The sequence below is a fragment of the Apteryx mantelli genome, chromosome 2 (genome assembly GCF_036417845.1).
Source record: "Apteryx mantelli isolate bAptMan1 chromosome 2, bAptMan1.hap1, whole genome shotgun sequence".
Classification (NCBI taxonomy): Eukaryota; Metazoa; Chordata; class Aves; order Apterygiformes; family Apterygidae; genus Apteryx; species Apteryx mantelli.
This window is the reverse complement of record NC_089979.1, coordinates 27,368,318-27,383,266: the sequence shown is the minus strand read 5'-3', so window position 1 is coordinate 27,383,266 and position 14,949 is coordinate 27,368,318. Positions and strand designations below refer to the sequence as shown.

General features: G+C 35.8%; 1 protein-coding gene across 12 annotated transcripts in view; it reads left to right on the top strand.

The window, feature by feature from the left end:
• The window catches only part of UBR5 (ubiquitin protein ligase E3 component n-recognin 5), a 93,636-nt gene that overhangs the window by 26,544 nt on the left and 52,143 nt on the right, over window positions 1-14,949 (top strand). For 9 of the 12 annotated variants that reach the window (XM_067290388.1, XM_067290386.1, XM_067290385.1 and 6 more), the window contains 5 exons: window positions 6,208-6,357; window positions 8,341-8,552; window positions 12,819-12,935; window positions 13,015-13,125; window positions 13,908-14,062. In XM_067290388.1, coding sequence (XP_067146489.1) covers window positions 6,208-6,357; window positions 8,341-8,552; window positions 12,819-12,935; window positions 13,015-13,125; window positions 13,908-14,062 — 745 coding nt within the window. The remainder of the gene's footprint in view (window positions 1-6,207; window positions 6,358-8,340; window positions 8,553-12,818; window positions 12,936-13,014; window positions 13,126-13,907; window positions 14,063-14,949) is intronic. The other 3 variants (XM_067290387.1, XM_067290383.1, XM_067290390.1) reach the window with 2 other exon arrangements.

The following is a 14,949-nucleotide window of genomic DNA, read 5'->3' as shown; positions in this document are numbered from 1 at the left end:
GCATTTTTCCAATTAGGTGCGCTGTATGAAAAGAAAACATCTAAACTCTGACTACATATTAGCTTTCTTTTTCAGGTGTCAGAATGATATTTTGGTATTTTTCTAATAGATGTTTTTCTGCTCATCCGGTTCACCAGGAGGGCTCATGGGCTTCCTCCATCTTTATCTTGTCGATCATGTGATTAGACAAAGAGGTTTTTGTTCTGCAGCAGAGGCTTTGTAATTCATTTTACGTCTTCTGGTTTCAGTTGCATCTGACAAGTTTTTTTATATTGCTGTAGAACCAAGAATCCTCCAGTTGAACTTGTAGGCAGGGGTGAAAAATCTTTTAACGTGAGTCTTGATTTTTTTTTTTTTTTTTTTTTTTTTTTTTTTTTTTTTTGTGTGTGTGTGATAAGCTTCATAGTGTTAGACAGATGCACGGGAGGAAGTAAATTCTTTTAACTCTGTCCATTTATTTGAAGCAGGAGTTCTTCCTCTAAGCATACCAGAATGCATTCCTCCAGAAACTGGCTTCAGAAGATAGTTCGCTATTAGTAATCATTCGGAATGAAAGTTTATTTTAACCAATACTAACCAGCTTTCTGCGCCATTACTGTTCTCTTGGTGCTTCTTGAGATCATAGGGATCAGTTAATAGGGACCATCTGAAAACCTGTGACGGCTCACATTTATTATAGGATGCCCAGGCTACAGTCTGAGTCTCTTGTATTTGAGATAGATTAAAGTAGTATGCCAGATTTCACTGTCTTTAGTAGCTGCCCAGAAAACACTTACTCATTGGCTTAAATTTTAAAGCTTTTCCCCTCTTTAGGCTAATCTTTCCTATAAGAGATTGCAACCTCTTAATATTAGTATTTTTTCTACTATCCTTTTTCTCTATGGAGAAACTGGGCTAACTTTTCCCCAGTTCTTGTATGGAAAGAGGAGGAAATGACAACTGAAATGAAACCTGCTATGGCTCAACCTTGTCTTCAAAGATGTAATTCCCAATTGGTAGAACATGCTGAACCTTTTGTGTCTGTCCTTATTTAATTTTTATGGGCAGAAATAACTAGGTGTGTTGCACGGAAATGAATTCCCTCAGAATCAGAATGTGATCAAAGCATAGGAGAAGACTAGCTGAATAGCAGTCAGTGCTGTTATGACTCTACCACTGATATATTAAATAGGAGAAATTTAGCAGTTCTTGCCCTTATCGCTTAGTCATGCAGGCTGGACTTCTGGAAAGTCTGATGGCCAGAGGACCTTGCCTGTAACTCTGGAAAAAGAGCAGCATCCTGTGCAGCATCCTGTCCAGTTGAACTACACAGAAACAACGTTTAAATCTTTTGCTCCAAGAGCTTTGCATTCTCCTTATTTTCACTTGTCTTGTCACTGGATGTTCTTTTGGACCTGTAACATTGGAGTTCATGGGAGAAAACTGTAGATAACCAATAACTGCTTTACACATTCGATTACTAATAAGGTTTTTAGAAGTGTTTTTGAAAGATAAAAGAACTTCTGTTGTGTGGTTTTATCTTCTTGTGCGGACATGATCCTGTGCAACGTGCTCTAGGTGACCCTGCTTGAGCAGAGGGGTTGGACTAGATGATCTCCAGAGGTCCCTTCCAACCTCAACCATTCTGTGTGATTCTGTGTGTGATTTTTTTGTTTGTTTTGTTTGTTTGTTTTAAATGATGTTAAACTAATGCTTTGAAGTTTTTTGGTTTTGTTCCTTCCAAGCACAAAAAAAGAAAATGACAAGACTACTTTCGCCTCAGGTCTTTTGAGACTCTTGCATTTTGATTAAAAGAATATGCTAATTTTTACTTTCTCCCTTCTACATGTCTGGTGCTTTGTGACCCTTAAATTTAGGGGTTAGTCCTCTAAATCTTTCAAGACAGAGAGGTTTTTTTAATCGGAGTGTAATTTGCACTTGACTTTTAAAAGAAAAAAAAAAGTACTAAGTTACTTTCTAGTTACTGTGAATTTTGAAAATTTTTGTTTCATACATCATCATTTCATTAATATATCATTTGTGATAATCAGTTAGTATTATGACGATTATACATCTGATTTTTTTTTTTGGATGACCAAAGAAGTTTCAGTTCTTTCAGAGATGTTCAAAACACCTTAAGAGAAAATCAGAAGTTCTACAGTTCTACTTTTCTGTACAGATTGCCTTTAATAAATGTCTCTGCTTTTATTTTAGGGCCTCATGTACTTTGATTTTGATTTTTTTAATCTAGTGATTTTTTTTGTTGTTTTACAATGGTCAGCTGAGAAAATTCTGTTCATTTTTTATATAGCATGTACATGGGGAAAATAAGGTAAAAACTACATAAACCAAAAACTTTTAGTATAGAAAAAGATTTGAAGGTGTCTAGATTAATTATCTAGCCCATAACAGGTTGTTGAGGCTGCTTCTAGGCTTTCTGTTAATCTTCTCTGATTCTCTAGAATTTAAAATAATTTTTATAGTTCAGATTTGTGCATGTCTGTTCAGTAATTTCTTCATATAGCTGATTCTCACTAGTGAAACTTTTGAAACATAGTTTTGGCAATACCCAGAATATCCAGACAACTTTAGATTTTTGGAATCTGAGATATGCTTGTTTAAAAATCTTTTTTTTTTAAGGAGAGAAGAGAGAGACTGGTTTTGTATTGCAGCACTACTTGTGCTGGTTTGCAGGGAAGAGAGATGGGAATCAGAGTGTAATACAGGGATCAGTTTAAAACTGGATGTTCAGTGGCTTTCCTTTTGCAAAAACAACTGGGTGTATGTAATTTTGTTTGTTTTTTGGAAGATGAACTTTTAGTTAGGTAGTATTTTGAATAAACATATATCATCAAAAAATGAGTGGTGGAATTCTGTTTGACTTTGATTTCCTAGCATACCAAAATGCACGTTTCTGTCACTTCACTATCGCAGTTTTGCCAATTTAATCCAAACTTGACAGAGTTAGAGATACTGAAGGCATCAAGTTCCTGAGCATTTCATGAAAATATGCAGGTGAGAAGAGGAGAGAGACCTTATGATTGCCCCCTTAAGGGAAAGGGCATAATGAGAGCTCAGCTTCAGATCAGAATCTATCCAGGCAAAGTCTTTAATTAATGACTCTATAGCAAATAGTGTTAACACTAGTCATGCAGCTATTGAAAATCGAAATCTCAGTATTTGAATTGCTGTTTATGTAACTTTTATTTTTTCCTCCCTTCCCTTCCCTTTCCTCTGCCGTAGATACCCTAGTAGTTACTAGTGAATCATAGGTATTTTCTTACCTAAATAGGGTGATCAGAATCATCCCATCTAATTCAGCAATTGAGGGATGTGATTCTGGTCTAAGAATGCACAAGAGACGAATGCTAATGTCTCACAGGATTTTTCTGAAGGGCAGAATGGTAAAGTCACAGAGAATATGTTTCTCTTGGATGCTTAAACTTGATGTTGCCCTGCAATATCTGTATTCTCTTAGAATTAAAAAAAAAATCCAGTGATGTTGGAAGGGGAATGGATTTGGTTTCTATCCCCACCAGTTTTAACATCTTTTTTGCTGGTATAGAGGATGGAAGAATAGAGGGGATCTCTTACAGAAATATTGAAAGAAAAATTAAAATCTGATTGGAAGTTGAACGAAGAAGATAAAGTTTTGATTTGTCTCACTTTTCTTGATGTACATTTAGCCAAAAATACACACAGTTTTGGTTCTTGGGGCTTGTGTTTTGAATTCTTGCTTTCCTGTTTGGAAACACTTCAAACTCAAGGTGCTTAAGATGGTGGAAGGGATATGTGTTACAATTCACTGGGTTTTCTGTAGAGCGCATTTCTGGCTTAGGTTTGCTGAAAAAACATTGTCAAATTTGAACGAGACTGTAGAGTTCTGTACTAGCCAATTCTGTTCCTAAGGGAGATCAAAGTGTCATTTGTTGAAATCTTTGGCTGGTTAGTGACAAAAACAATAGGATGAGTTGCTGGACTGTTTTTGTTGCTTGCTGGGAACTTGAGAGTTGGAGTTTCCTAGGGAGAGAGGAAGAAGTGGTGGAGTGGTGAATGTGGCAGGAGGGAAGAGCGTCAGAGAGTGAATATCTGGGCCTGTAGCAGATTTTCAGCTGCATTTGCATCTCGTAGAAGTGTGCTACTTACAAATTGTCACTCTAAGCTGAGATATACTGCTGCTTTAGTATTGCAGAAGGACAGTGGAAAACAGGTAAAATAGGCAGGACTAGGCCACCCTGTGGCATCTAAAATGTTTTGGTAAGGCATAGTCTGTTTGCCATGTGAGTATATTTTTCCTAGAATTTCCAAGTAGCCTGTCAAGGATCTTTCTAAAACTTATTGCATGGACCATGATGTCCCAAACTGTATTCTTTTAAAAGCACAGATTGCACTTTAGTGGATTACTTTAAATAAATAATAGTGCAAAAGGAGTACTTGACCTACTGATCTTGCTTGCTGTGAAATCCCTACGTCTCACTAGTTATCACACTGTTTTTATGTGAACTTCCTTTCTGCTGGGGATAGTTGGTTATAGTTGGGATGTGTTAGATTTCTAAATTCTGTTCAGAAAATGTCAGAGTGAATATTCTGATTTCTCATGACTGAGTCTCTGATGCTTTCAGTATCAATAAATGAAACAGTTAAGTGAACTAATACCGGCTCTGAGAGCAGCCTTCTGGCTCTTTTTCAGTTTTTGGATACCCTTTCCTTTATGTTTAATTTTCTCTGCTCCAGACATTGAGAAAAAGATCCTTAGTAATCCGTTTCCAGTGTTAAGAATGCTTTTATTTGACATCAGCAAATCTTGATTTGGGGCCACAATTATTTTAAAACTTATGATGAGGTTGAAGCTGAAAAAACGGGATGTATTGAAATCTTATATGCTTCTTCAATATCTTCTGGAGGAATGGGGTGTAGAGCATTGTGTTAGTTTTGTGAGCGATTAAAGCAGATGAGGTTGTCCTGCTGCCAAAAGGAGCTACCTTGCCCGTCCCTTGTGTGGCAGGGACATTTGTGTGCTTGTGTGGGTTAGCTGTAACCTAAGTTTGGGGCCTGATCTAATTTTTGGTCAAATTTGTCTGAGCTTGTGAGGAGGGGGCAGGACTCTCCCTTTTGACAGCAGGAGTGTTTTAGGTCAGCTTGGCTCCTTGTGCTGAAACAGCACCTCTGGAGCGCTGTCTGGCCACGCAGTGAAGTCAGCCCGAGGCTCGCTGCTGTGAACGGGGGTGCTTCTCCTCCCACCTTGCTCCTACACCCCACAGGGTGGTCTGTCCTGCCACATTAACTCCCTGAAGTGGCTGGCTGAAGCTTTAGGTGAGTATTGCACCCTGCTCAAGGAGAAGCCTTGCCATAGGGATGAAGGAGGGAAATAGGACTGTCCTTCCTGTAGCAGCAAGATGGTAGTGTGCTTTTGGTTGTATTATCAGTCCATATTCCCAGGCTTCACTGAAGTGTTGCGTGAATTTTCAGTAGTTTCTTCTGTGTGCAGATAGCATCTATCCTTTACTGCACAGAAGGATATTGATAGCTCAGAGATGTTCAGTGGTAGTATCTCAGAGAAATTCTGTTTTCTTAAATTGTGGCCGAGATTGTCACAGTATTTAAGTTCATCTTTGTATTAAAACAATGGTACTTTCTTCCAGATAACTGTTGTTGTTTTTAATGTTTCTGCCGTTTCAAGCTTTGTGCTGAGAGCTGCAGCTATGAGCTCGTGAACTGAACAATGCCATTCTCTGAAAGAAACGTTCCATGGAGGAACGTACAGTCTCTGATATCAAAGATGAGGCATTATGAGGGCAGCTTTCACCATCAATTTTATCCTCCTTAAATCTAGGTCATCTTTGGAGTTCTGTGTATGTGCATAAGTGTGTGAGCACATATATGTATATGTATTTATCTCATCTTAGCGCTTCATTCTTCCAAGTGAAAGGCTAAGGTGTGAATTTTTGGGTTACAGAGAGATGTGTTTCAGGTAAGACTGATTTAGGAAACGCGGCTAGATAAGTGACAGAACAGTTCTTGCAGGGAAACTAGTTCCATGCACTAGTCGACTGTGCTTGATTGTAAATGTGGATGAGGCACATCAGTTTGCACTGGTGAATCTGAAGAGTGGAAATTCAATTAATGGATAGGGTTTTTTTTGTTTTGATATTTATCGAGTTGATGGTCTCTCTAGCTGATGTTTTAAGTAGCTGATTATTCACTTAAGACCCTTGTCTCCTCTTATAGAGGATCTTATGTCTCTTCTGGATGCTGACATACATTCTGCTCACCCAAGTGTCATTATTGATGCTGATGCTATGTTTTCAGAAGATATTAGTTACTTTGGTTATCCATCCTTTCGGCGCTCATCACTTTCCAGGCTAGGCTCATCCAGAGGTAATTTTGCACCTTTTTTTCTTTGTAATAAGTAGTTTTCTGTGCAAAACGTTAGTAATAGTATGCGCTGGTGGTTTAGATTCTGATTTAATGCGAAAGTAGACTGTAATATGTTGTCAAAGATATAGAGTAGATAAGTGGACTGTTACTCATTATCAAAATTATTAATGACTTCTGAATACGAGCAGGTAAGTTCTGTAAGAACCTTGATAATCATGCATTTTAAATCTAGTTGTTGATCATTGATGTTGAAAAGTGTTGTAAAATTTTTGCATAAGTTTATTTTAAAATAATACGTAGTGTAAGTACCTACTAATTCCTATATTGCATTAGGAATATTTAATTTTGCTCAAAAATCAGTAACAAGTGATGGTGTGCAGCATTCTTAATCAGTTTGGGAGGGGTTTGCTCTTTATGCACTGTTCTTTACACTTTCTTAATGTGTTCCATGGCAGAAATTAACTTTATGGAATGAGGAGAAATACGTTTAGATACAAGGGAGGGAGAAGAAATCTACATTGTACTTTTTTGGAAGCATTTTTATAGTTGGATAGGGACAACTGTTTCCAGTTGATAATGAACACCTTGAGCCATGTTAAGGCATTTTACATGTTTTTGTAAAGCATATTACACTTAGAGATTTATAATAGAACATGCAGCAGTTTTGTAGCTTTTAAAGCTATTACACAAATGCCCACAGTATTTACAAACTGTTAATCCAACCTCTGCTGTCATTGTTTGTTTAGTACAGTTCTGTTGCCTTTTGTGAACCTGTTATAGTATATTCATTGCTGAACACTTAAGTGCCTGTTACAAAATTATTAGTCAAGGGTCAGTGTGATGTTTGCTAGAAGATAGTAAGTACAGTACTATATGAAATATATTTGTAAGACAAGCTGTTGTTTTTGGCTTCTGTAAAAGCTTTCCCATTTGTCTAGTTTAGCAAAAGACCCAAGACTTCGAGTAATTTATTGAAACTATGATACAGTAACATGATCTCATACATGTAATTCCAGTCGACTTTTGTGAACATAAATGAAGTACTTAATACGTTAAATGCATTATGTGCATGTACAAATATTAAGCATCTGACATAACTCCTTCTAAATTCCTCCTTTTTTTTCCTTTCCTAAGGTTATTCTATATAAGACGTTACCACGAATTTTATAATCCTTATTTTCCATGCATAGTTGACTGTTGGAAAGTTAGTTTGATTACCTGATTTAAAAAATGTATCTGCATGAGCGAACTGCAGAGTACTGGCTTTAGACAGTTTGTAGGCCAATTGGAGGGGAAGCATTTTGGTAAGGAACATTTTCCTACAAGGATCCTTTTTAAAACTTGTCTGACTCTTGAAAAGTTTTCATTTGATCTACTCAAAACAGATACACTTTAATTTATTAAATCCAGTCCTATAGAGTATTGCTTTAAACAAAAGGGGTTGGATTATCAAACTTTTATACAAGAGCTTTTTTTATTTTTTTTTAATGCTTGCTTTCTTTAACCTTTTCAAATTATTGTTTTTTGGGAAAGTTGTTATGAAACTCTCTAATAAATACTCTTTTTTGGTTTGCTTAAATGTATCTAACAGACGGTATAGATTTAGGGTTTTTTTTTGTTGTTGTTGTTACTAGATTGATAAAACAATACTACAAAATTCTGCATATTGTACTATAAAACCTTAAGTTGCTATGTTAAATGTATTTGGCCTCTTACAATTTAAGTGACAAGTAAGCAATATGCTTTCACATTTTGGTAGTACACAAACTGTAAGACTTCTTTATTTCTAGCTTAATATTTTTATATTTAGTAATTCTAAAGTACACATGCTTGAAAGGGTTAATAAATTGAATGTTGCATGTCAGGACTTCTTTATTTTTAATCTTTGTGAGTAGTTATAACTGCTGTTAGTTGCATCCTGAAGGGTCTTTACTAGAGAGTGGCTTACTTTTATCCCACTGGTGTGACCCAATTGCATACCAGTTCTCCTTCTTCCCTTAGAGAGAGACTCTGAGCTGTTGCGTGAACGTGAGTCCGTTTTACGTTTGCGTGAACGAAGGTGGCTTGATGGAGCCTCATTTGATAATGAAAGAGGCTCTACAAGTAAGGAAGGGGAACCAAACCTGGACAAGAAGAATACACCAGTTCAAAGTCCTGTTTCTTTGGGAGAAGACTTGCAGTGGTGGCCAGATAAGGTATTGAAAATTTTTGAGTGTTTTACTTGCATGCAATACAGTAGTCTTTTGTTTGTTTTCCAAATAAATACCCTTTGTTTCCTTGTTGAATTTCTCAGTTTAGTGTGTGTGAGATAACATAATAGCATATGCTTTATTATGTGCTTAGGAACATTATGAATAACTAATTACACCCTTATAATCACGGTCCTGCTATTACTTTTGTTTTAACTTCTTTCTTCATGTATTTTTAAGCCACCACTGTAGATTATAAGGCTTAGTTTCTTTATTCACTTAGATGCTTGAAGAATTTAATAAGCAACAGGGAATTCATGAATCAGCTTAAATTATCCTTCTGTACAAGAAATAAAGAAAACTTTTTTTGGTTAGCATTTTTTTTCCCAGGATGCTTTCAGTTTGATTGGATCAGGCTTTCAAGAAACAGCAATGAAAGCTGGCATGTATTGGTTAACACAAAACAAGACTGCAAATAACATAAATGAGTATTGGCAGCTACTTAAGAATCCCTTTGGCTTTGATTAGCTGGACTTTTTAGCATCCCTAATGCCATTTTCAAGAAAAACTTCCCCACACAAGATCCAAGAAGAACAGAACGCTAGCTATATGTTGCTAGCTGTGTCCTAGTAGTCATTTTCTTGATGAATTATCTAGATGCCTGGTGAAATGGATGAAGAAAATATTTTCCAGGAATGGAAGTGAGAGTTAGTGTTTTAGGCCAAATTTTATGAATTTGGGGCGTCTCTTCCTAGTGTTCCCATTTCTATATGTTTGCAGTATCTGTTTGGTTACTGTTTTGATGTTTCCCACTTTCTTTTCCTGTGTCTCTGTTTTGTTCCTTTCAGACTAAATATAGATAGAGAGCTTGAAGAGGGAAGTGAATTTTAAAGCTCATTTCTGCTTACAGCAGCTCACCTTTAACCACTGTCATCACCATTCTGTGGTTCAAATTAAGCAATGCAGATACTTGAAAAAAATGTTTGTCTAATAGGTGGCCTCCCAGCCAGACTTTGTATGTCTAAGGCATGATTTTGTTGAACCAATAACTCTGAATTCTTATGTCAGGGAGAGCTGGTAGCTTTTGATCCTTTTGCTTTCTTACAATGGTAAAATGAAAAAGTCACCTAGTTTGGGTAGAGAGTTCTGGGGTTTTAGCATAGAAGAATAAATGTAGTTCGGATTGAGACTACTAAATTAGCTTTGTATGTCAACTTCTATGTTTTGGTAACATTATTACTATTATTATTGTTTTGTTTATTTTTTCACTACTTCAGCAATGTTTTTCCCGTTCTTCTCTCTGGCCCAGATAAGTTAGTTACTGAATTAGCTTTATTTCCTGGATTCTTTTTTTCTTGTTTGCAGATTTGGCAGGTTCTGCCCTAGAAGTTCTATTGTGGTCTTTTATTGGACAGCTTTTATGGAGTTAACTTGCTGTGATATCCAATTGCATCCCTGTTCACCTTAAATATATTTAGCTTCTTCCTCTAAAATATCTGTTAGCATTTGCACTCATATATACCCTAGCTTCCAGTTAAAACAGGATGTCTTGTGGGAGAGGCCTTTCATCTTTTTCCAAGAGAAGGTAAACTTTTCATCCTGTCCCTCAGCTGAACATTCGTAACTGGAATTGTGCTGCCTCTTTCTTGCCATAGCCCCACTCTGGGTTTTGTTGGTGGTATTGTCCAACAGAAACTTTACAAGGTAAATACTGAGGGAGATGATTTAGCCGAGAGACCAATTCAGACATTCTTTCAGTTTTGAAAACCGGGGAGGAGATCTTGAAATGTTAATGAAAGAAGACAGTAAGCTGGTGGAGAGATTAAAGTACATGAAGAATCACTGAGAAATCAAAGATTCTTGTTTGCAAGATTTTTTTCTTTTTCGGTCTTTAATGATTTTGACTTTTAGCTCTTTGAAATAGAATTGTAGTAGTCCACGATGAAGACAGTAAACTTGCAGTTTTTGGGAGGTAGAATAACAGCCTGACAGGAATGGATGAAACTCCTGGACAGCTGATGGTATTCCCAGCTGTATCAGCTTCACCTAGAATCTGAGACTAATTATGTTGACATGCTGCATAAATGCTGATTTTTTTCCATCAAATATTTGAAATCAACTGTTTGAGATTTCAAGTCAAGGAATTAATATCCCAATAGCTAAACAGAACATACCTACTTGAAACAAACTGCAGAAACTTCAGTTTGCACCAGACTATGGTCTAGGAGAAAAAAATAGCCATGTTTGTCATATTAGAGATTGGTTCTGATATGTATGGCTTTGGTACAGTTTAATACTACTACAGTCCAATCATATTTGAACTATCAGAAGAATTAAGATTTTTGTCTGCAGCTTGAATTCTGAATCATCTGCAAATATGTAATTCCTTTGATCTGAAGTCAGTATTTATAATTGAACAGACAAGACTGTGGTTACAATACCAGACTTGTTATGTTGTTCATGCATCTTTGTGCCGTTACTCTTTTGAATGGCCTCATGGAGGTTTATGTAGCCTAGGTTCTGATTTTTAGATCACAAGTGCTAGTATTTTGGTGGAAGGGGGAGAAAGACTTCAAATGGCAGGTCTCTTTAGTTTTTACCTTGTGTGTATAAAACTGTTTATTTAAAAAAAAAAAAGTTAAAACAAATTAGCAAGATAAAAAGTCACAGTGATATTGTCTTGTAGCAAAAATTAATTGCTTTTCATACCTAACTTTGAGGCATTAGGCCAGATAACTTTTGAAGATTCATTTACATTAATGAAATAAAGGCACATCTGCTTAGACTGCAATATGTTGTGATGGTCTTTCTCAAAATATGTAATATTTATGTTGGAAATTGTTAATCATGATTCAGATTAGCATTACTGCTATGTCTGTGGACTGTGCTGGTAGATGCCCTCCAGAGCACAATAGTTCTCTTATGACTTAACTAATTCTTGATTATGTTGTCGTACTGTAAAACAGACTCTTGTGACTTCTGTCCCTTCCTGCAGCCTTCTTTCTCTTCTTTCCCAAGATATTGTTCAGAATTTTGAGCTATCGGTAAGAGATGTACTGAATCCTGTATTATTCAAGGATACACTCGTGCTTTTTGAAATGTGCAACTCCGTGCACGCAAATAACAGAAAACTCTGTGAATCTAGATTTATGAAACTGAAAACCTGTGTTTCCACTTGAAAACTTTTGTAGCTGAAAGGAAAGCCTCTTGACTGAAGGGACAATAAATTATTGTTTGTTTGTTTTTTCTTATGGTCTGACATTGAGAGTTAATTTTCCCAGGTGGCTGTATTACTTAAACAAGTTATCTGATCGTTGCATTAGCTTTTGCAGTACAAGAGAGGCAGCAAAGGATACTGTTCCAGGAGATATCTAGTATAGAGAATACAGATTTTGAAGTTGTAAAAGATAGAATTTTTTAACATTTGATTATGCTAATGTAATTTAGCATTTTTTTTAAGCTGTATTTTTCCTTCAGTGGAAATGTTTTGTCAATTTCTTCAAATTCACAAGTTTGTAGCTTGAAATTCTCATCAGTGCAGTGGGAAACAGAAAAAGTGATATTGTAATTGTTGCATAGGTGCTACAACATTGGTATACCACTAAATCTAAGAGAAAAGGCCTGTGAGATCCAGGTAATGTGTAAGATGAGACAGCTGAGCAAAGTGGTACTAGCTAAGTCATTGAAAAATGCCATATGAAACTAGCTAAAGTATTAAAAAACAAAAAAGAAACCTGTAACCCATAACTCGAAGCTTGTCCAGTATGCTAGGTCATAGCGATGCATTGAAGTGACATCTAGCACACTGATTTTTAGAACTTGATCTTGTTTGCTGTTGTCTGTTTGCCTTTAGAAGTGGAAGATCTGAATTTTTTAACTGAGGTAGTGAATTTGAAATTTGTTGAAAGATATCTTCATGAGTATACTGAAGATTAATGCAATTAGGTTGCTTTTTTGTTCATTTCAAAAGGCCAGAATTGTAGAAGGAAACATTTATTTTAAAAATGTCACAAGTCGGAGATCTTCCTATTTTTAATTCTATGAGCAGTATTTTGTTCTTAAATTATGTGGAAGAAATACTGCTTGCTTGTTTGAGGATATGCTGTGTTTAAGACAAGCTCATCTTTATTTCCGAGTCCAAAATTCTTCAACACTCTTGGAAAAAACTTAATAATTAAGTTCATTTTTTATATTGAAATTTGTTATGTTAAAATTTGGATATGCAAGTTTTGTAATATTGCTGATTTAGATTTCATATTTCTGTATTTGTAGGATGGAACAAAGTTTATTTCTATTGGAGCTCTGTATTCTGAGCTTGTGGCAGTTAGCAGTAAAGGAGAACTCTATCAATGGAAGTGGAGTGAATCAGAGCCTTATAGAAATGCACAGGTACTGTACACCCTTAAATGCTACTTTAAGAATGCTTTATATGCTTTGAATATCTAAAGCATTTTTCTTGTTTTCAAAGAATCCTTCGCTACATCATCCACGAGCCATGTTCTTGGGATTAACCAATGAAAAGATAGTACTCCTTTCTGCAAATAGTATTAGAGCAACTGTTGCCACTGAAAATAACAAGGTAGGAGATGTGTGGTGGTTGCCAAATCTGATAAAGCTGTTTTTTCAGCTACATGTATTGCATTGTATTGTAGTGAAGTTGATTCTTAAGCTTTGTTAGTAGGAGAAACTAATAATCTTTGTTCACTCGTTCATCTTGTTTTCTTCTGTAGAAATGTAAAAACAAAACAAAAGTCTAATTTGTATTTTGTAAAAATACAAAAAAAAAACAGAGAAAACGTAAATGGAGAAGTTAATAATATTTAGATTTGCAGCAGATTTGGAGTTGAAACAGTGAAGGGATATCTGTTCTACCTGATTATTTGAAATGCTTGACTAGAATCTGACCCTGCTTTTGGAATAGAGAAGTCTGTTAATGTTCTGGATGTAATTACTGAAAAACTAATGGCATTGAAGTTTTCAGTACTGTAAAGTAAGTTATTTATATAAGCTTTTCTGTCCAGTCAAGAGTGAACTTGAAACTGTGAAATGTTTGGTTTGATAAAGTGTATGTACTTGTTGAAATACTTCTAGACCATCTCTCTGTATTTTGTCACCTTTTTTGTCTGGGACTGGAAATAGAGGAAAAATGACCCAAAAGCTCAGTTCTAGGGGAAGAAAAGGTGGTAGGGGATAATATCACACATGAGATTACTGAGGTATATAAAAATATACGTATTTTTTTTCTTTCAAAAATAGTAAATGTTACATTAAACTTAATGTGTAACTCTTTCTCTTTCTCCACCCCTCTTTTTTTCCTACTCTTTCTTGCCTTTCCTGTTCCTTCCTTCCCTTCTCCCTTAGGTTGCTACCTGGGTGGACGAAACTTTAAGCTCAGTAGCTTCTAAATTAGAACACACTGCACAGACGTACTCAGAGCTTCAGGGAGAACGGATTGTTTCCTTACATTGTTGTGCTCTTTATACATGTGCTCAGCTAGAGAACAACTTGTATTGGTGGTAAGTAAATTCTGTGTTTGTGGTGTAGTTTTAATGGGTATCTTCATATCATTTGTTCTGAGAAGCACTGCAAAATGGCTGAATTGTAATTCTTCTGAGTTCTATAACTCCACACGTGAGCTTAGGTACCCATTTAGAAGTTTGTTTATAGTTTTTCTTTGTGCCTAAAGATTTTATCCAATTAGAACATCTTTAAGAGAATAAAGTTATCCATAGGAGATGTTTGTGTATGCTCTGGTAATTAAGTATTTCAGTACTGCACTGTTTCACAGAGTAACCTTAGTACATTTTAAGCCTTTCACGCCTTTTGCAGATTATAAATGTGGAACAAACTTAACCAGCTGTGAGGTCCCCATTCTCCTTCTGGGGTCTGTTAGAAAGTCTGATCTGCTGGTTTGTGGTCTAAATCCTAAATAAGAGAGAAATAACACCAGGTGTTCTAGAGCTTGTTGTTAAAATACACAATGCGCAAACATTTGTAAAATTTGAAATGTCAGGCTTAATTGTCAAATTTTATGTTAAGATATTTTAACTATGTTCAAAAAACCCCCCTCAAAAATAACACTTCCAAAAGAGCTCCAAAATGCATATCTAACTTGAGTGAATTTATGGAGTATCATTAATGCACATCATCAGTGTGCATTTTTTGTCTCTCCTTTAGAATTTGTTGTGTTATATATAATAGCGCAGAATCTCAAGTAGCTTTTGGGCATGGATGGGAAAAATACTTGGTGATGAGTTGGAAATCTTAGCACTGAAAATCAAGCCTATGAAATAGCTTTTCTCATTATATTCTGAGAACTCTCTAGAAAATATTTAGATAGAATTGTAGCTAGGCTTGTAAAATTAAAGTCCTTTTTTCAATTCTAAATTCTAGTCCAAAATCT